The 22,806-nt window shown below is 29.3% G+C and overlaps 1 protein-coding gene across 5 annotated transcripts in view; it reads right to left on the reverse strand.

Annotated features, from left to right (window-relative positions):
- IntS10 (integrator complex subunit 10) overlaps nucleotides 1-21,982 on the reverse strand; it is a 44,416-nt gene extending 22,434 nt beyond the window's left edge. For all 5 annotated transcript variants that reach the window (XR_012756108.1, XM_075363267.1, XM_075363265.1 and 2 more), the window contains exons 1-11: nucleotides 21,745-21,982; nucleotides 20,202-20,269; nucleotides 18,865-18,992; nucleotides 16,768-16,886; nucleotides 14,340-14,421; nucleotides 13,057-13,178; nucleotides 9,508-9,623; nucleotides 7,511-7,662; nucleotides 6,662-6,865; nucleotides 4,362-4,540; nucleotides 1,577-1,807 (exon numbers count right to left, since the gene is read on the reverse strand). Coding sequence is in view for 4 of the 5 variants with exons in the window: in XM_075363267.1 (XP_075219382.1) it covers nucleotides 1,577-1,807; nucleotides 4,362-4,540; nucleotides 6,662-6,865; nucleotides 7,511-7,662; nucleotides 9,508-9,623; nucleotides 13,057-13,178; nucleotides 14,340-14,421; nucleotides 16,768-16,886; nucleotides 18,865-18,992; nucleotides 20,202-20,269; nucleotides 21,745-21,936 (1,593 nt within the window). In the remaining variant the exon portion in view is untranslated. The remainder of the gene's footprint in view (nucleotides 1-1,576; nucleotides 1,808-4,361; nucleotides 4,541-6,661; nucleotides 6,866-7,510; nucleotides 7,663-9,507; nucleotides 9,624-13,056; nucleotides 13,179-14,339; nucleotides 14,422-16,767; nucleotides 16,887-18,864; nucleotides 18,993-20,201; nucleotides 20,270-21,744) is intronic.
- Nucleotides 21,983-22,806: the final 824 nt, after the last annotated feature.

A 22,806-nucleotide genomic window follows, 5' to 3' on the forward strand; every position in this document is an offset into this window, starting at 1 on the left:
CTTCAGATGGTTGGTTAATTTTTTTTAATGTTTTCTACTGTTCCAAAATTGTGTCCTTTGAGGTGTTTTTTTAAAGTCAGGTACAGGAAAGAGTTGCAGGGATTCAAGTCAGATGAATAAGGTGGTTGAGGAACTACAGGAATCTTTCTCTTTCCCAAAAACTCATTAATTGAGAGTGCAGTGTGACAAGGTGCACTGTCATGATGCAGTTGTCTTTCATGGTTGGTCTCACGTGGGCAACTCATTTCCGCAGTCTTTCAAGGATTTCTTGGTAAACATATTGATTTACAGTCTGTCCTGTAAGCAAAAACTCATTACGGACAATGCCATTACTATGTAAGAAACAAATTAACATGGTTTTGATTTGCTCATTTTTGATTTTTTGGGACGTGGTGAGTTTGAAGTGGGCCACTCCTTACTCTGGAATTTTGTTTCTGGGACATACTCAAATATCCAATATTCATCACCAGTAATAACAATTTTTAGAAACTCAGGATCAGTTTCAATTAGCCCTAAAATATCGCGGCACACTTCCACCCTGTTGTTTTTCTGTTTAACAGTGAGGTTTTTTGGGACCAATTTTGTACAAACTTTTTTCATGTCCAATTCGTTTGTCAAAATTTGGTGGACTGTGGTATGATTCAAATACAATTGTTCTAAAATCATTCTGACAGTTAATCGCTGGTCGTACCATATCAAGTCTCTGATTCACTCAACATTATTAATCACTTTTTGAATTAATTGTCTTCCAGAGCATGGATTGTCCACATCAGATTCCCGGCCATCTGAAAATGCTTTAAATCATCTAAAAACTTGGGCTTGTACAGTGCATCATTTCCATAAGCTCTTTTCAATTTTTAAAAAGTTTCAGTAGCATTCTCACCGAGTTTAACACAAAACTTGATTGCACAACATTGCTCATAATTAGTATCACTCATTTTTGTAATGCACAACAAAAACTCATTTCCTGAAAAGTTTGTTTACATCTCATGTGGCAACAACAGACTAAAAATATTAATACCTAATATAAATCAGCTGTTCTCATACAACCATATGTTTACTAGTAACTTTACAGTGTTGCCACTTTGGCTACCAAAAAAAACTAATCTCATTACTTTATTTACAGATCTTGTATAACTGGATAACAGACACATATTTCAACATTAAAAAAATCAGCAATAGATGTAAAGATACTATTCAAAAGTAAATATAAAATAAAAACAAAAACGGCACAAAAAATACATAAATATATCTATGTAATAAATACATAAATGATCAAAATAAAACCTAATAAAAAAAAAATGAGATAAAATAAAAAGTAACACTAACAAAGTATTATACAAAATTTTTTACCAGTATTTGAAAGATAAAATTAAATTTAAAAAATACATTAGAAAAATTACTCTGTACAACTTAGCAGTGGAGAGTTCAAGTTAAAAGGAAAAGAGATGATAAAAATACAGTCTACATCAGTTAAATCTACCCAAACTAACCCAAAGCTTATTTACCATTTTTTTATAGATTTGATATTTTTTATTATTAATAAATTACTTAAATTGAAAAATTTCAAACTTACCCTAAGAGCAATGATCAAAAGTTTTGTTACATATTTTAAAATGTTATCTTTGTTCAGATACAAAAAGTGTAAATGTCGACTAGAATGTTTATGTCCAGCAAATCCACTATAAGAAAAATCATCAGAATTAGACACAGTTACATTACTACTAGTAACACCAATACTGGCTGCTGGAGTATCATTCATCTGATTTAATAGTTGAATGATTTCGACTATTCCTTCAATCATACGCTAAAACAAACAAAAGATTTATATCACAATTGGTGCATAGAAAATTAGAATAACATGGAACACATAAACATATTACAAAAAAGTAAAAATATCTTGAGATATTAATTATAGTGTGACAAACATCTTTCAGATTATTTTGATTAGTACTTTACAAATATCAAAAAACTATTTATGATAAACATAAGTTATTATCAGCACAAATACAAAAAAAACTCACTTCAACAGCTTAACTCCATTCCTCTTAATAAGAAATTAATAACAAAACCGCAGTCATACTCAAAGAATAAATACAGAATAATTAAGGCAAGGATATATCTGTAATTAGAGATACACTGACACAGACAGGGGAATTGACAGATAGTGGGATTGAAAAATCGGCAGTTTAGATACCCACACAGCTAAAATATAGGATTAACACTCTCTGCACTGCTGGTAGAGCTTCTCTACCAATTCTGTGGTTTGCTCAATATAGGTGGCATAATATATATGTAGTGAAGTAAACATTTGTTAAAAGGTAAGAAAGTACTTAATTTTTTACTGAATTGTATCACAGCCAGTATTTTTTTAGACAGCAAAAGAATGTTCTTTCCAAATATGTAATGAATAATGTAAAAAATAAAATTATTGGAATTTATAGAAGTCATAGCATTACTCTGATATTTTAAAGATGTGTAAGAAATGTCTTTGTTAATCACAAAAAAAAATTACTGAAAATCACTTAAATTAAAATTATGAATTTATTTATTTGATTGTTTTTTCTACCATTCAAAATTAATGGTCACTTTTGTAGCATTCATTTAAAATTAATCAAACAAAGAGGAGTACAGTTTTTCTTTTAATCACCATTTAGTTACCAACCAAATATGTAACTCAACATTCCTATACATTATTAAAAACAAACACAACTTGAAATATTCAAAGCTTCAATATCAAATTATAAAAGTTTTACACATCGGCTGAAAAAATGAACATCGCCTTTCACTCCATTCAGTTCCCAAAAGATAGGGAGCTCAAATTGGTTACCCAGGGCATCCCTTATGGGGCCACCCCAGAAGAGATAAAAGAGGAGCTGACCTCGCTCGGTTACAAGGCAGTTTCAGTTAAAAAGCTAACGATGAGGCATGGAAGAGAGACCCCAATGTGCCTCATCACCTTAAAACAAACGCCAGCCACCGGGGCATTTATGACCTGGAAAACTTATTCTATGTAGAATTAAGGTGACCGACTGCATTTGTATCTTAAGGCCAGACAGACAGACAGCTGGAAATCTCAGGAGAGAAAATCCCCTTTGGGAAAACAGTCAAGTAGTTGGGAGCAGTCTTGGATAAACGGCTTACCTTAGGAGAACATGTTAAATATGTGACTCAAAGGGCAACGACCGTCAGATCCTCACTATACCCAGTACTGAACAGTGCCAGCCCATATCCACTGGCGACCAAACTGCTCACTTTTCAGCTATATGTCCTGCCGAATCTAATATATGCTTACCTGGCATGAAGAGCTTTGTTGAACTCCATGTTTCAAAAGAAATTAGAAGCTGTCCAAAACAGTGTTGTGGACAGTATTTGGAGCACCATGGTTCATCAGAATTGCCATTCTTTGCCATGATGCGGGACTACACACCGTATCTGAGGTGGGGGTGGCGCAGGCACGCAGACTGTTCGAGAGAGCGGCCATGTCCGAACACAGCCATCTCCAGGACATCTGCTGAGAGGAACCTACTCCACAGGGTATAAGAAAACAGCCTCATGCCATATTAGATGAACCATCGTGAAGAGGCGGTATAGGAGTCAAAAAATAACAAACCAGGCTTAGGAGCCTCTATATCGCATAACCTATAAGTGGAAACTGGGCAAAAATTCCGGCTGCGAAAGTGACCGTTTTCACAATTAAATTTTGTTAAAACTATAAAAACCTAGACAACACACCACTCCGTTCCACGAAGAGACCACAATTTAATTCAGTCAGCATATGCGACTTCCTCCGAAGAAGGGGGCGCATTGCTCCCTCCAAATAACTAGGGTGTACTCCTGCTAGCCCATAAGATGCCAGTACCGAAAGGACTTCAGCGGGTGAACTGAAGGGAAATCACACTGCGAGTACTAGGCTCAAAAGCTTAGTCTCCCACAGTCAGACCCAGTAAATAGATTTCACGCTGGTCCATACGGATAGGAATGCAAATTACCAAGTCCATCCATAAATAAAACTTAAAATTTATAACCACCCGCCTGAAATAACCCATGAAACCCGCCTGAAAATAGAAAGACACAGCAGCAAGGGACATTGTACAGGCTCTGCGATCTGTAGGGAGAAATATTGAATCTACTGCCATTCTTGGATTCCGTTCTGAAAAGTGTTGAAATCCAAACGGATACAAAAAAAAGTTTCACATTCAAAAAAAACCATCAAAGTAACAAATCAAAATTGATAAAAAACAGTTAATATAAAATTTTTCAAAGCTTGTAACACTAGCAACGCAAAATTGAATGACATATTGTATATGTTGCTAAAGAAGAAGATAAATGATAATAAAATTAAATTAAAAAATACACACCACATACTGCTTCAACCAAAAGTATGCAGTAATAAGATGGATATTCTTTTTTAATGGTTCTTCATTAAAGCCCAAGTTTATAAGGCATTCTTTATAAAGCCCTTTATATAAGTATACATCTTGTAGAAAACGTTTAACCCAGACTTCTAACCTTAATGTTTGGGTCACTTTCAAAAATTCTGAAATAAAAAAATGAATGCAAACTTAAGTGAAAAGAAAAAAAGTTTAATAAGGAAATAAATCTAATTTTTAACACCATATTTAATAATAAAAAAAATTCAAAATACTTTCATACTTCTTGTTAAAATGCATTAAAAACTGATCATATAACAGTTAAAAATGCAATCAGTAAAAATCTACATCATCATAAATTTATAACAAAAATAATAAGAGAACAGTTTAAAAAAATACTAAACTTAAATTTGCCAAAAAGCAAACTATCCACTCATAGATTATTAGGAACCGATTTTAATAGAAAATTAAGCAATTTAAAACCTATGAATAAAACTGAAAAAAATAAACCTTTGAAATTACAGATTCTGAATCATAGATACAGGGATTCTAATAAAATAAATCAATTACATCACATCATCACACAAGGTAGATAATCCGGAGTGTCAGTATTGTGTTCAGAGGGACACAGCTGAACATGTCTTTTTTCAATGCATTAGATGGGAAAGAGAAAGAAGAAGATGTATCGTGATTACTGCTTAGATAGATATAGGCAATGTTATTGGAGTAATGCTAACAGACAGTGATAAATTCTCTACAGTGTCCAGCTTTTTATACAGAGTGCTGCATAGGAAGGTGGAGGATGCAAGGGGGTGAAAGACAGCCTCTCGTGGAGCTACCGTTCGTCTGTATTTACACAGATGGCCGGTGGTGTTGAAGTGGGGGGACTCCAGTAACCCCTGAACAAGTGACAACAGTACCAGTATCCCAACTAAGGTATCCAGTGATATACAAATATGTGATTATCAATTTCAAGATGAGTACAATTGCAGTTCTAGATCGTAATGCAGTAGTCAGAAGTGTAATCAATAGTCTGAGGGGGGAGGACAGCCCTCAGTGGAGCCGTCGTCTGTCTGTGCTTGAGTGAGTGGGTGGCGGTGGTGAAACTATGGGACTCCTGGGCCTCCCTGCTTTGGCACCCACGAGATTGTGCTATACTTAATTGCAAAACCGGTCCGTAGGTCTGTAGGAGTTTTAGTTGGTAAGGTGCGGGCACACATAGGCTCTTAATATCAATATCTAGTAGCTGAACCCGTGTGAGTCCGACACTCCCCCACTTGTGGGGGGTACATAAATGGCATTTCTCTGCAACACCGATTAAAAAAAAGAAAAAAATTACATCACATCAATAGGAGAGAATTTTTTTCTGTTCCTTTATAACTCTCGCAATATGGGTTTTTAAGATTCACAATTTAATTCATATACATCATAAATCTTGGCATATATATCAAACTTCGGCTAAAATAATTTTGAAAACTAAAGGAAATCTATCAATTAAAAGTTAAATTTAAATTACGGCAGGAATTTCATTGATAAATATATTTATCACTTAATTCAGAGCTGTGCCGCACAAGCTCTGCTCTCATAACACATGTTCAACCCTTTACAATAAATATGAACATAATAAAAATTATAAATGTATATAGTAATTGTCAGGTCTGATCTAATCATATAAATAAAGACAAACTAACTGCCTAGCCTAGTAACTACTCCTCCAGCAGGAATGAATAAATAAGTAAATATATATTAGTGGGTGTTTTTAATAGCATTATCAAGCAAGGATAATTACAAGGTTGTCATTACTCAATTTGTTTTGTTTAGAGAGCAGACTGGCCTTTTATGTTTGACTTTGTAAACCAATGTATAAAATCACTCATTAAAAGTAAACGTTTCAAATTTTGGAAAAATACAAGCAATAGTAAAAAAGGGGTATTATGTATTGGTGGAAAACTTACTCACGATCATCAAAAAAAATGTAAAGATTATAAAAAAAATTTTTTTTTAAAATGCAGTATTCAATCTATTAGATTGTAGTGGCAAAAATTAATTGATATGTATTTTTTTTTTAGAAATAATAACTACAAAAAAATGTTTCCACATTATACATGTTTTTTCTAATCCTTATTAATAAAATATAGATTCATGTTATAATTTGTAGTTTAATAAACTTAGAAAAATTAAAATTATTTCTGGAATGTCAACCTTTTTGTTATTTTAATTATAATTTTGCTTCTAAAATTTGAACTTATATGCTGGCATTTACAGTAATTGTTCATTTGTAATTTTACCTCTTTCAAATGAATCAGCATTATGGAAGAGATCCCAGCATTTGAAAGCGTATATGAATGTATTTACAGGAACATTTTTATTTTGTGCTGTAAGAACTATATCATCTTCAACTTGTTTAATCTTTGCACGTTTTAAAGGTGATTCAGCAACTACATTTCTTGTGTTATAAACTTCTAATGGAATTTCGACTAAAATCATATTTCCTGTTTAGAAAAAAAAGAAAATTACTAAAATATGTATAAAAATCTATTTCTTTTACTAAATTTAAAAAAAACTGAATAGTAAATGCCTTAAAAAGAAAATTATAATTATATAAATATGACCAAGTCAATAAAGCAAAGAGATTACCTAATGTAAAAAATAAAATATGCTATAAATAAAGGAACTTACTGTAACAAGATCTTATTATTTAATTAGTCAGCTCATCACCACAACAATCAATATTTTGTGATTCAAATTGACCGTCCAGTACCTGACAAAAAATCTGATATGGGAATGTGTAGCTTTCCATTTATATAGAAATAAGTTTTACCATTCTGATTTGCCACAAGTATTATTATGATGACGTCATTTATTATCTTAAGAGAGACAGTTACCATGTTCATGTTCAGTTTTCTTCCATCACTAGAAGAAACAAAAATTTTTTTTTTTTTGGGGGGGAAAAACCAAATTAATGGATAGTATAAAACTAAAGTACTATGATTATTGTACTTGAAGATACTGTAATCATATCATAACTTAAGTTGTTAGGTACTGTGACTGTGTTGTTTCTCACTATCAGTTACCAGGAGGAAACCAGAAAAATAATTAATATAAAATTGATTAATATAAAATTAAAATCATAATACCTTCATATATTTTGTTGTGATATTCATGAAGTGAGTTCAGAAAAAGAAGATTCATACTATAAACTACAGGCCTACAATGAGCATCATTCGTTAGTACTTGCGGATGACAGTGAATATAATGTGTTATTTTTTGCCAGGCCATTTCTTTTGTCCTATAACAAAGAAATGTTTAAAAAAATATTATTTCACAAAAAAATTTAAAACGGATATAACAAACCTAATTCAACCAAAACAACGATAAGATTACTTAAAACTTTGAATCCCAAATCTTCCAATAAGATGTCTGACAAGTGAATAGTTCCAGCCAGATTTTTTTATTGGACTTCAAATGTGTATTTTTATAAATATACATTAAATAATAATTTTTACTTAAAATAACATTTATTTGTTTATTTCAGGAAAGGATGCTGTTATCAACACTGGCTAAGATAGAAAAAACTCTAAACAAGCAGAAGTTTTTATTAATTTTATAATATAATCTACTCAATATAGATTTTCTAGAAGTATAACTCTTCCTTTCAACTTAATGAAGTTTTATAAAGATATTTACTGTAATTTTGGGAATAGAATACAAAATACTGCAATCTATACAAATTTTTCTAAAGTAATAATGGCTTTTCAAGGTGATAATGCTCACTATGAATTGCTATTAGTTGCATCACTTAGATTTGCATAATGACTTCAATAATTTAATTCGCATACACCTGTTTATTGTAAACAGAGGTTTTCTTATCGAGGTATATGAGTTCAGCAAAAGTTTTAGTTCTACTTGAAGAAACCATGAGGGGTAAAATCTCAAACCTATTTGTTCATTACATTTAAAAATAATACTCTGAATTATGTTAAACATTCAAATCTTTTATTGCACATCAACAACTGTTTAAATTGACAGTTATATTAACAATAAAACGAGGAACTACAAGAAGTTAATTCTTTATTACTACACAATTGACATCATATTCTTTATACACTTCTCTAATTTCTAACTTTCATTCAACAAATTTAAAAAAATACTAGGTATAAGAATTTTTTTTAAATTCTATATGTATATATATATATATATATATACAGAAAATACTATAAATCAACAAATGGGTTGATTTTTTTTTTTTGTCAAAAACTGATATCAGAACTGTGACTAAGTTTTTGGTATAGTTTCCACGTGTTTCTTATGATAACTTCTTCTTGTTTCTGTAAATACTATAAAATAAATATCTTATGGAATAATGTGGTTTAACTTTTATAAATTTTGATGAATTTCACCTGAACTAAAAAAAAAATTTTTTTTTCAATAAATGGAAAAGTACTTAGACTGAATGTAGAAAGCTCCTTGCACCAACATGTTTATTTTTTAAAATCAAATTAATTAGTATGAACTCTTTAAAAAATTACCATACACAAAATTTCAGGTAATCGCTGCCCACAGCCAATAAACAAGAAGTCTTAGTAAATGTGTAATATGAGAAAACCAGCAGAATACTTTAATTAAGATTATTTAAAATGAAATATTTTTAATAATATTATTTAGTTATTAATGAAATGTCTCAATTTTCACCATAAAGCTTTTATTTTTGTATTCTTTCCTATAAATTAAACAGGTAATAACCAATATTTACAAATGTTTTTTTAAAAATTAAGCAAAAAATTGTAAAACAAACACCATGAATAGCTAAAATGAACTTTCTCTCTTTCTCTCATTGAAATTTTTGGTTGTGTTAACAAAAGAGCTTATAATTATAATCAATATAACTCCCACCAATATGTACAGAAATAGTTCTACGTGATTTATAGGAGCCATTTGAAATGGAAGGATCAATTTGCACCTGTCCTGCAGAGGTCAAGTGCATAAGTGAACGTTTTAATGAAGTATAAAATGTTAAAGATCGATCGTGTTAAATATCTTTGAATAAAAAAAACATAATAATCATGAGAACATAGTAACCATAACAATGCAAAGAAAAAAATTATTATTTTACTACAAACATCATTACTCTCACCATGCATTTGAAAATATACTGCTCAATTCCCATCCTAACTTTGCTGCAAGATTTTCATATATAAATAAAAGATTTTTCCATGGGTTTTCAATCTTACATTCATTTTCAGGAAGGTCCTATTAAAACACAAAACAAAGAAAGCTAAAAATAAATAATTCATAATATTAAAATAGACAAATTTTATTTTCTAGTTTTATATGTTTAAAATTCTTAGATAATAATTATTATTAAAAATTACTGAATATTTTTAATGCGCTCAGGATAATAAACCTATGAAAAATAATATACAACTCATGGGACATTAAACTGGGTTCTTCTATAAAGACAGTAAATTGAATCACGTATGACCTTATGATTCCAGCCTACTTAGATTATGTTCGGGAGAAACATCTCAAATATAAGACATGAATTAAGTGAATTGGTTCAATATAATCCAGTTCCTGTAAATCCCCAAAGTTAAATAATGCAGTGCTGTTCCCATATTTTTATTATGTAAATGAATACTACTGGTAAGTTTGGCTAATTATTGTAATAGCAGATGTTATATTTATTCAGAAATTTAAATGAATGCTTGTACTTCCATTGCAGGTCACACAACATGATCAGAATAAGCAAGATTTGTTTTATAAACTGAATTTTATGTTAAATAAATTTTATTTAATATAAACTTTGGCTTTTAACTAAACAAATGAAATGTTTGAGAAACAATTCAAATATGCTTCAAATACTGAAATTTTTATTTTTTGTTAATGTCTTCATTCTTGTTTAAAATTCCTAATTCTGTATGTTAATAACTTTCATTTCTAAATTTATTATTACTATACAACTGGATGGAATGGAAGATAATTTTGAAGCTGGTGCTAAAGCAATCTGTTTTCTTCTATTCACTAGAGTACCTGCCATCTTACTTCCATATATTCCTGTATGTAATGATGAGATGACCAATGGATACTGAATAAGTACTTCAGTTGCACCTAGTTATAAAGAAAATGGAAGATCTTATTTCTTCAAAATAGGAATTAACTGATCTTGAAACAATGTTATTTCTGGCATGAAACAAACATATTCATATAATAGCGAAAATTTTTCTTTCTTATCTACAACACTAATACATAAAAAAAATGCTGGGAAAGTTAAAGAACTTTAAATGCATTTTTTTTTCAGGAAAAACTGTGATCCTAAAAAATATTTAACATTTCAGTTAATAAAAAAGTAAAAAATAATTCACAATGATCAAATCCTAAATAAAGTTAAAGGGCCAAAAATAATTTAACATGACACATAATAAGACGTCTAAGGGATCTTGGGTTGTAAATGTACAACTCAAAGTACATCTCTGGTTCTGAAACCAGAACCAGGTACATTTCTGGTTTCTGGTTCTAAAGTTGCAGAACCATCAGGTTCTGCAATACCTCAGAGGAAGTAGCATCATGAAAGTTGATGGATTGATGTGTATTGATCTATGGTCAAATGGTCTAAGCCATGTTTAATGAATATGAACTCCCATTGATTACTAAAATTAAGACTGCTGGATGAAATTCACTTCACACTACTGGCAATTTTTAGTGGTTAATGACCACAGCAGTTAATGTCACTTTAAAAAATAAGACTTCTAGTAAATTTCATTGATACACCTGGTTATAATATGAGAAAAATTACAAAAAGTACAGTAAGGAGACTTAATAAACTTTAAAACTGTAATGAAATTATAAAAAACTGTTTAAAAATATTTAACTCGCATCTTACAACTTTAGCCATACACAAGTAAAAGGAAAATTAAAAATAATATACCCAAAACCAAGATTAATGACACATGACACAATCAATTTTAAGAATTAACAAAATAAATCTTTTTTAATCAATTACCAAAATTAAAATTTATTTTTAGCAACAACTGTTGTGTGAAAGTTGATGTAACATCAACAACTGCAGGAACCTGATAAATAGAAAGTTGATAGTAAGAAACAGAGCTGTTGGTGTTCTGTTAACATAGTAAGACAAATTCATAATAAAACCAAAATTAAAAAAAAGAACTACAGCATTATTTAAATGGAGGTTAAACATTACATAAGTAACAAACTAACTGTACATACAAGAATACATTGTTCATGCATATAGGAAGATGAAACAATTACAAACAAAAATGGCTTTTACTTCTATTATTGATAAATAACATAGTGTATTGTGTAAACAGTGCGATGCAAATTTAAGCAATGAAAAATGTATACACACATTTGTGCACGCACTTTATACACATATTTTACTAGTTGGAATACAAGTGCAATATTAAATAAGAAAAAGGAAAGACAGTACTGAGACGTAATGAACTTGCATCATGTCCAAAGTAGTTACATATTTTGACTTTCTGCATAAACATGTTTAGGCCATCTCACCAAATTTTGTTTAAAGATTGGTAAAAAAAAGTATGTAATAGATACATATCAAAATTTATCACAATTAATTTATAGCACAAATGTTCAGCATAAAGATATGAACTTTATAAAATAATTTTTCAAGAAGCATTTTTAAGCTTATTTAATAAAGTGACTCAGTATACATTCACACTTTAATTTCAGTAGGTAAGATAATTTTTATAAAGTATTTTTTGCTATGTTATTAAAAGATTAACTTTAACTTGGCATAAAACTAAAAAAAATCTTGTAATTCAAGTGTTAAATTATGAATTTATCATGAATTTTTTTATCCCCTCTAATAAGAAAATACCCTATTTTCCCACAAGTATGGCAAAAGGTGGGAATGAATGTTGTTAGTAATTATTGAAAAGACCAAAAATTGCAGCTCAACATGCATTTCTTTCTCTTCTGTCTTCACAAGAATTTTAATGATCCTTGTAAGAGATCATTAATTAATCTGAAACTTCTTTCTTATCTTATGGTTCTTACATAAAACTTGATCACGACTCTAAATAAAAAATATATTACATAGAGGACTTGAGAGAGAGTTCTAAGGAATGCAGTTAAATTAAAAAATATAATTGTAATCTTAGACAAAACAGTCTGAAAAGAAAATGTATAATTTTATTATTTCATGGATAATATTACAAATTTTAATTAATTAGAGATTTAATTTAAAATAAGATTTATTGTTTTTGATATGTTAAATAGTTTCATCAATATAATTATAATTTAAATAATTAACAAAAAAAGACCCACATAAAATAAAAAAGGGAAAATAAAAATAAGATAAATTTAGCATTTTTAATTATCTGTGAAGGTTTTTCGTTATATCTAAACAGTTAAATACAAATATATTCATAAAATTTGTTCATTGTATATTTTGTTCGCATAACACTGTATTTTACTACTCATTTTTCAAACAAAAAATTATGAGTTTTTGAGTTTTCTAATAGCTCAACTGCTGAGTTAGACCACATCTAATTGATACTTTTATTTAAAACCTTCTCAGGCTTTTAGGACCAAGAGTGAATAGCGAAACTCTGAAGTGTTAACTGTAAGGTGATAACATTCAAAAGCAAAGAAAATAAAAATAACAGAAACAAAACAGTTAGTATACACAATGAATACAAACCTTTATCTGAGTTACTCCTGTTGTCAAATAACAAATATAGAATTCAAGAGATTTGAAAAGAAGTCGAAAACTCTGTTTAGGTGACAATTCTATATTCACTAATAATGGAGTCAAATTGCATACTGAAAAAGAACAAAACTGTTATAAATAAGCAAACTTTTATCATTTTCACCTGAAATTTTAAAGAAAATAACAGATATTACTAATTAATCACAAACAGTTTAATTCTAGTGATTTTCTTTTAAATTAATACTTTACAAATGGTAATTACTCTTTTTTATTTTTAATGAAAAAATAATGATTAAACTCTTATACTACACTAGTAATCAACTGAGTAGGGAAAGCTCATTTTGTATTGTACACATATGCAAGTACTTCAACAATAAGTCATTATCTGTTCAGTCTTTAATGAATATGAATTGCAGGTAGAGAATCTTTCTCTACCAAAAATGATGTAGTAGAAGATGTTGGTATATCTAATCTTAGAATAAAATAAACAGGTTTGGATTTTAATATAATTTCTGAGCAACATCAAAATTAAGTGGAGTCAGAGTTTATTCATTAAACCCCTTTGTGTCCTTATTATGTTGTTTAAATTATTTTGACAGTAAAGGTTTGCTGACAATTCTTCATCATATTTATATTATATTACAATCATAAAATACTTGGATACATTTGCATGTGAACATATATTTAAATTTAAAAATTGTTAGATTTTTCAATATATGAGAAATAAAATTAAAGACCAATTTTTACCACTAAACATTTCTCACTGCACTACATTCCTAAAAAATAAAAAAATATAATGATAAGGGTTAATGATCTGAAAGTTCAAATACTCCTTCATACAATAAAAAGAAAATCTACCAAAAATTATTTTCATTTTTATATAATAACAGTTAATGTAAGAGCTGGAATCTTACAACTGATACCTCATCAAAATGAGGTATATATTAAACAAAGTATGTATCATGTCTTTGATGAAGTATGTATTAGAACAGGACAAAATGAAATGAATAAAACTTAAAAATACACCAATAACTTTGAACAATGATTATACTGACATCAAATAGTAATAATTACAAAGAACATCCAGCAGAATATGAATCACAGAATATTTTCTGTAAATTCCACATCCTGAAGTGTACAGAAGCAAAATTCACCAACAACTACCCATTCAAGTCAAGGATGTATGCATTATTAACTTAGTTGCTACTTTATGTAACTCAGTAGCCATAACATAATTTTTTAAAAATTACAATTTCAAAAATAAGAAAACTTACCTAATAGTTTACGGTAACAGTTAACTGGATTCTGCTCAAATATATGTTTTTCAGCGGTGATCAAAGTATCCATCAATTCAAGCTAAATTAACAAAATAGATTAGTTTATACGATATAACATTCACAATAAGGCAGACACCATGTAACAAAAGACCACGTTAGAAATTATTAAAAAATTAAAAATAACACCTTATCAAAATTTTTCACAATACTGAGAGTAACATGATTCATTATTCTTTTAATGAAAATAAAATACTGCCCAGAGAAGTTAAAATTATCATATGAATTTCAGTCAATTATGATTAGGTACAAGTGATGCTACTGAAAAAGCGAACAGTGAATTTTTAAATCATCTTAATAATAACATTTTTTCCATCTGATATTTTGCTTCAAACTTTACAGTACTACAGTAGACGAATTCATTGAATATGTTGCCTTACTTAATAGTGTACAGTTCATTCTGCTGGTTTTAATCTTTTATTAGCAATTTTTTTTGTTGAATTTTCATATGCCTCTCTGTTTTTACTTCCTTGTACGAAGTAAAGGAAATATTGTGAAAAACTTCAGTTTTCAGATTTCAATGGAAATATCCATTTTAACCATCCCAGAATCCATTTTGACTGGTTTCAGCGTGACGTATGTATGTACGTATGTATATACCTTGCATAACTCAAAAATTATTAGACTGTTGAAATTTTGGATTTAAAACTGTTGTAACATCTAGTTGTGCACCTCCCCTTTTGATTGCAATTAACTGAACCAAAAGTGTCCAAAATGCCCGAAATAAAAAAAAAAATTAGATTTTGGACTTTTTCTTAATTGCAGTAATAAGCTCTCATTGAGAGCTTTTCAACGATATATCATAAGTCATACTTATTTTCATTGGTTCCAGAGTTATAACCAAATAAAATTTTAATTACTGAAATATTTGTACTTATAAGGAGAAGACACATCGGTTCGAATCAGACTTCATCTCCTTTTTGTTTTTTTTTTTAACTTTTTTTTAATTTAAATATACTGATTTATTAATAATTATTAATTTCTGATTGTAAAAAAAATTACGATAAATAATAATTCAATAATAACAATAAAAAAAATAAAAAATATCAGAAGTTATTAATGAAATAAAATTTTATGTACTTTTCATTAAAAAAAAAAAATGTGTATATGTAATTCAATAGGTGTACAAGGAGGTCATGTGGTGTCCACATCAGATTTTTGTTTAAATTAACAATTGGTGAGATTAGTTATTCATTTAAAGAATTTATTTTTATTAACACAATTTTTTTTGTTTAATATCAAAACAATTTTTTACTACTCAGAAAAATAAGCAAATAGAAACAGGTTAAAACAGAAAAGAAGATGAACATTATTTGTCATTTAGAAAAGGTATTAACAGACATGTGTGTACTGAAATGATCAGGTTAACTGGAAGTAAAATTTGAAAAATCAGGATAATATTAAAAAAAGTTGTAAAAATACAAGTACAAAAAGAATAAAAGTGTCAGAAATTTACGGAATCCGGAAATCACAAAAATACAAAATCAGAAATTGGTTAATAAATTTTGATAATTTATTAGCACGATTTAAACCAAAAATCTCTTAATACTTTGTTGTAGATAAATTTTACAGACAAAAACAAACAAAAAATATGAATAATCAAGAGACTGCCATCATGTTATTATAAAATACACTTTTAAACAACTTGAATCAAAAAGAATCAATTGCACATAATTTTGTAAAAAATTAAAACCTATTAAAAAATAGAATATTATACTGAGATAAGTAAATTAAAACATTGATTAAAAAATAAGATGCATGCATTAACAAAATTGTTAGCAGCCTAATAAAGTATTAAATATAGTGTTACATCTTTCCTACAACGTAGTAAAATCTAATTCTTTTCTTTTGTGAGCAGCTATTAGACAGTGTGTGGATGAAAATTAAATGAAGTGCAAAATATTTTTTAAACTTATTTTAAGAATTCACTCTATTAGTAACATAACTCGACCTAGGCCTTAAAAGTAGTTCCTTTAGGACAGTACTGTCTTGACACATTAAAGTACTCTAAAGGAATGCGTTAGTAAGTTGATAAACTAAATACAGGGGAAAGATACAATTTACTGTAGTTAAGACATTCATTAAAACTGTAAACATATCATTCATTAATGTCCAGTATAATAGTCTAGTTATAATCTGCTCTGAATTATTAAATGTAAATAAAAATTGGATACAATGAAACATCAACTAGTATAAGCAAAGTTATAGTTCTCTTGAAGCTTGTTACAAGGGATACTGCCTGGTTTTAGTTAAAGATGATAAAAATGTGAGCAGCTGATATCAAATCATCAATTACTAGCGACAAACAATAAACCAATATTAAAACAACAATGCTAAATTTAAACACAAAATGCTTAAATAAACTTACTCCATGTTTTTGTACAGTGGTATTTGGAAAATTTGTTAAAAGAAGTAACATCAATCGACAATGTTCCATCGCACTCTCACTACGATTTGCAGTTAACAGCAATAACCTGTGTTGAATATCTGAAAAATTTCACAATGCATGATATAAAACAACTATTATACATAGCCAATAGTTGAAGAATATCAGCTACCAGTATCTTAAAGGGAACATAATTAGTTTACTTCCAAGCATTCAGTTGAAGTATCTGTTAAGCCAAAATGATATACTAACAAATTCATAAATTATATCCGCAATTACATTAGAACAAAAATTATTTTTTTATTAAATGGGATGCAAATACCTGTAACACCTTAATCTTTGTTTAAAGATTAAACTAGCTAAATCTCAATAATTTAAATTACCTAATCTAAATATATAATTTAGGATTAACTACAATAATAAACAGACTGTCAATTATATGATTTTTAGGGACAACCACTATGTATAGATTAGTGCCTTATAATCTTGAGATTACTTGAGTGGAACTACCTTAAAAGTGGTACAAAAATTTAATTTGATATCCTAGAACTTCCTTTGGATATGGTGCTTAAATTCATACATGTATCTGAGAGTACATTACCACGATCAAAGAAAATGTTTTGACAATTTTGATAAGTTGTTAATTGAATGGATTTTCTGGATGTACGGCTGCTTGAAATCAATGAGCAGAACACCTTTTGAGTTTCAAAACACAGTTGCCAGAACTTTTCCAGCTGACAAGTGTTTCTTGGCTTTGATTGGTGCCCCCATCCTGACGTTTCCTCCACTCCATACTTCTTCTCTTGCTTTCTGGGATGTAGTGATGAACCCACATTTCATTACAGATAACAATGCAGTCTAAAAATGCCTCCTGGAGTGATTCAGAAGCCACTGACAGATGTCTTTTTACCCACAGACATTTCTCTGTGCCTCAGTGAGAAGATGTGGAACCCACCTCGCCAATACTTTGCTGTATCCAGGAGTGTCTGACAACATTGTATGCACACTCCCAACACTTATGCCCACTTTTGATATAATTTCAGTGGCGGTCACCTTCCACAAGGTTACAAACAGCGTGAATGTTGTCATCATTGATTCTGGTTTACAGACAATGTTCATGACTTTTGTTCTCGACAGCATCATGGTCACTTCAAAATTTTTTGGCCCAATCAAGCACTTGAACTTTTTGAAGAGTAGCACCTCCGAACTGTGCCTGAAGTCAAGTTAAAATTTCAGAGGATTTGACACCTTTGTTGGTGAGAAATTGAATTATAATTAAATTCAGTTGTGCAACTGACAATGTTACCTCCTACTCAGACATTCTGCAATTGACATGGTAATATAACCTATATGCGTGGCTGGCCAGTTGCTCCCGTCCACACATATCCAACTAACTACTTGCAGTGCCGCAACACATTCTCTGCTCTTCCAAAGTTCATACAGTAAATTTCCAGTTTATATATGAACGACCTTTGTATAAAAAAAATTAATTAAAAAAAGGAAAAAAATCATTTTCATTTAAAAACAAAGTAATTCCAATTCATCAGAAAATAATTTAAATTATTGGTATGCCAGTTACCTTGTACTTCCCTTAAAGTTTGACTAATAGAAATAACATACTTTTTTCTCTTTTAGATTTGTTTAATTTTTTCAGCCACAGTACTATTGCATTAGTTCTTTATTTTTTTTTTTGAAAACTTGCCTGCCTAGAACCCGTTCAATAAAACATGTGGACTTTCATTTTGATCTGTTGACTTTTAACACATTCTCAGCACGTAGATTGTGGTGTTCTTGAAAAATGTATGTATAATACCTTAGTACTGAAAGTTTTCTTGCAACAATAAAATAAAAAAAAAATTGTTTGTAGCTAATTTTACATGCTACATATCTTTATAAAACATTCATTTTTCAAAATACCAATATAAAAACAGATAAATTTCCTCTTTTAAAGTACAATAGACATTTTCTTCCTTCCATAATTCTATTTAATATTATTTCTAACACCTGGTCCATGTACGATTCTCCAGGATCATGTCATTACATTTACAAACAACATTAAGCAATGAAAAAAAAAATTACCTGTTGACATTGAATAAAACATTTCCTTCAAAAATTCTTGTTCTGAAGTTAAATCACTTGAACGCAACGCTGTTGTCACAGCTGCAATTTCATTGCAGACACATAAATCATTGGGAAATTCATTAAATCTGTATCAATAAAGCACAATAAATTAATAAACAATGAGTACTACAAATACAATCAGATGCTCATGGACTATGTCCTAATCTCCACACAAAAAAGTAATTCTTCAGTGGTAATATTACCTCTAAACTAAACTTTCAACACTTATGGTGATACTGCCATTAAATCTAATCACTGAAGACAACTTACAAACAATAATAAATAATAATCACTTCTGAAATGTAAAAATTAATAACATCTTATTAAATTATACTAGTTTAAATACAATATTAAATTACTGAAATAAATTTATAACCAAATAAATTACCATGATGCTTGGCAGCATCATGGTAAAAGAAAAATTTCATAAATAGCATCAATCATGTTAATGAAATCCACAAGTTTTGCTCAAAAAAGGCCTTATAAGGTATTTAAAATTTTTTTGTAAAACATGTAAATCCAAATAAGACATGATGAAAAATCAGGACAAGAGAAAACCCCTTACTGTTCAGCCTGAAGCAAAAAAAATTTAACTGAACAAAAAACCATAAGTAAAGAGCATAAAGGTTTAATACTCCAAGTTATAGATAAAATTGTGAAAAGTCCTATCAGTATGGTCGTACAGATAGAATTAGGGGAAACATTGGATTTGAGTCTGTATATCCCTGAAAAGTCATACTGTTAGATGTTGCATTTTGGTGACTTCAGTTGTCTGAAGTTTAATTTTGGAAGTAATGTACTAGTATTCGTGGCTACTTACTCGCGGCATACTGTTTATTTATTGTCATACACACTACTATTAAGCTGTGTTACTTAAAAATAATATAGTAAAATTATATATTTCTATAATACTACTTTTAATTTCATGATCCCAGGACTTCCCTTTCTATCTGCAGGTTGCATAAACAACTCAAATCTGGTTTTATACGTTATACGTAAAACTAAATTAAATCAAGAGTAATAAATCTTCATTTAAATCTTGGGGATCTTTGTATTCAGACAAAAGTGTGTAGTATATGAAATATAGATTTAAAGATTAACACATTTAAATTCTACAATACTATACTGTACATCAAAATTGTTTAGCGTTAAAAGATAATCATATTTAAACATATCATATTTTAAACCATTATTAATCAAATGTTTAATTAAATAAAGAGTTAAGATTCAATAATACACATTTATAATCAGTTCTCAAAAATATTAAAACATATATATTCAATATATTCACTTACAATCCACTAAAACATTTAGCAGCTTCTTTAACATCTTTCCCAGACTTCTCAATCTCATATGCTTCAAACTGGAAAAAAAAGTATAAATAGTTATATATTCTACATTCTGATAACACAAAAAATAAAAAACAAGAAGTGAATATGAGTTATCGAAACTTAGGTACTTATCTTTATTGTTACATGAAAATCTATGATCACTTTACGTTGAATCAATAGCACACTTTAAAGTGCTATTTGAAAAAACGTGTTAAGAGTGGTTTCTGCACAAGTTTGCCCTAACTCTTTCTACAGCAATTTAAATTTTTGTTACAGTGGGTCTCTTTTGTATTTTATTTCAGGAGCTGTTGCCCTGAAATATTCCTGTAGTATTTTCCAATAATTTAGAATAATATTCTTTAGTTTAAATCAAACAGAAGAACCAAGAGTAGCTTGGTGTAAAAGTTTTGAGGAACAAAGCAAATGTAACTTAACAATCAAAATCAAATGTTCATATATTATAGTTATAATACTCTTTTTTTATGAGAGAATGAACAAATAACACTACCTTTCAGCCAAAAAGAAGATAGAGAGTAGAACTCTTTGTTAATTCACCTATTTTTTATCTTGTTTGTCACATTACATATGTGCTTTGCTGCACTACTTTCTTTTCTAGCAGGCAATTATCTGAACTACATAAAAAAAACTAGTTATCAGAAAGTGATAATTCACTTTCACATTCATCCAACTCATCATTTATACAATAACATGCACTTCAGCAACTTTTTGAATTACTAAAATAAATTATCTTTATTATCAAACATATCTTTATTAACTTCAAAACAATATTATTAATAACATCAATATTAGCATAATAGCATCAATATTAGCAATAATGGCATCAATATTATTAATAACTGTTAAAAAGTTAAGTGACAAAGCAAAATGATATAGTTTTTACAAATATCCAAGAATGAAGTAAATATGTAAAAACTGAGTCCATACTATGAATGAGCAAATTTTATATTAGAAATGTATTCTTTTTTACATGTTTTAGTACATATAATTATGGTTTTTGTTCTTTTTTATTTATAATGTAAGTGTAATGCAAGATGTTTTCATAAACAAGGAAACAGGCAACTAGAAAATTCATATTTTTACTGGTACTGCTTGGGTTTAATACGGAATAATTTCTTTAAACAATTGTTTACAACAAACGAAACACCATTTTAAAGCGGGAGAGTTTGGCTTTCAGCCTTGTTATCCAATTTACTTTTACGTTTTCATTTTAAGTAAAAAAAGTTGAAAACATATTTTTTCTTGTCCCATAGACCTATTTTGGTTTTTATAAATATATTCACAACAATGAAATAAAAATCAAGAATTAAAAAAACAAAACAAAGAAAAGCACACAATGGTCACCGGTACAATCTTTAATAACGCACTTAACCTCTAAGAATGATACAGATGATCTATTAACCTAACATAACGTATAACAAAAATTAATCAACAGCAATCACTCTTTCCATCAATAAATAACTTATTTCAAGTAAATATATATACTTACATGAAAAGCTACCTCGTGAGGAAAAAGAGTTTTTGCAGTAAGTAACCACGATTTAGACGCGTATTCTTTGCTTTTATTTCTAGCGCACCAAATAAGATATTGTTCATCAGTACAATGATTTGTACCATTAGGAGTATCATTAACATCAGATTTCGTCGTTATAACACTCGAGCTCGATGGACAAGATTCCATTATGTTTATCACAGTTATATCACGGTTAGTTGCTTTAGTAGTATTATGCCAAACATGTCATTTATAAGTACACAATCGATTATCGTGTAAGTATATCGATATCTCCAACCGGAGAATTCTTAAACTACGAACATCGCCATATTTTCAAAAGTTTACTCGATCCACAAGTACCAATTAAACGGGTTGGTGTAATGGTGAACGCGTCTTCCCAAATCAGCTGATTTGGAAGTCTAGAGTTCCAGCGTACAAGTCCTAGTAAAGTCAGTTATTTTTTTCACGGATTTGAATACCAGATCGTGGATACCGGTGTCTTTGGTGGTTGGGTTTCAATTAACCACACATCTCAGGAACAGTCGAACTGAGATTGTACAAGGCTATACTTCATTTACACTCGTACATATCATCCTCATTCATCCTCTGAAGTATTATCTGAAAGGTAATTACCGGAGGCTAAACAGGAAAAAAGAGAGAGAAATACTAATTAAATTTTAGTTTTTACTATCATGTTGTTTACATTTAGAGTATTATTTTTTTGGATGAGCTAAACAACTTCTGGTTCATAGAAACCATTTTTTATCTTATTTTTTAACTCATCAACTGTACTAAGCATGACATAGTAAAACTTACTTATAATTTTTTATAGATGTCTTTATTTTGTTGTCTGCTGAAAATCAGTTTATTGTTTCACCTTGCAAACTTAAATTTAAGTCATTGAGGCAATTGAAAATATCTGATATGTAGGCTAGTGTTGCAATCCACAGTTCATCTGTCAATCACATAGTTCAAAATTGCTATCCATTAGAAATACTTGCAGCTCAAATAACCTGCTTAGCATTTTTTCTTTAGAAAGTCATCTCACTTCTGTGTGTA

The sequence above is a fragment of the Lycorma delicatula genome, chromosome 4 (assembly GCF_047948215.1).
Source record: "Lycorma delicatula isolate Av1 chromosome 4, ASM4794821v1, whole genome shotgun sequence".
In the NCBI taxonomy this organism is placed as follows: Eukaryota; Metazoa; Arthropoda; class Insecta; order Hemiptera; family Fulgoridae; genus Lycorma; species Lycorma delicatula.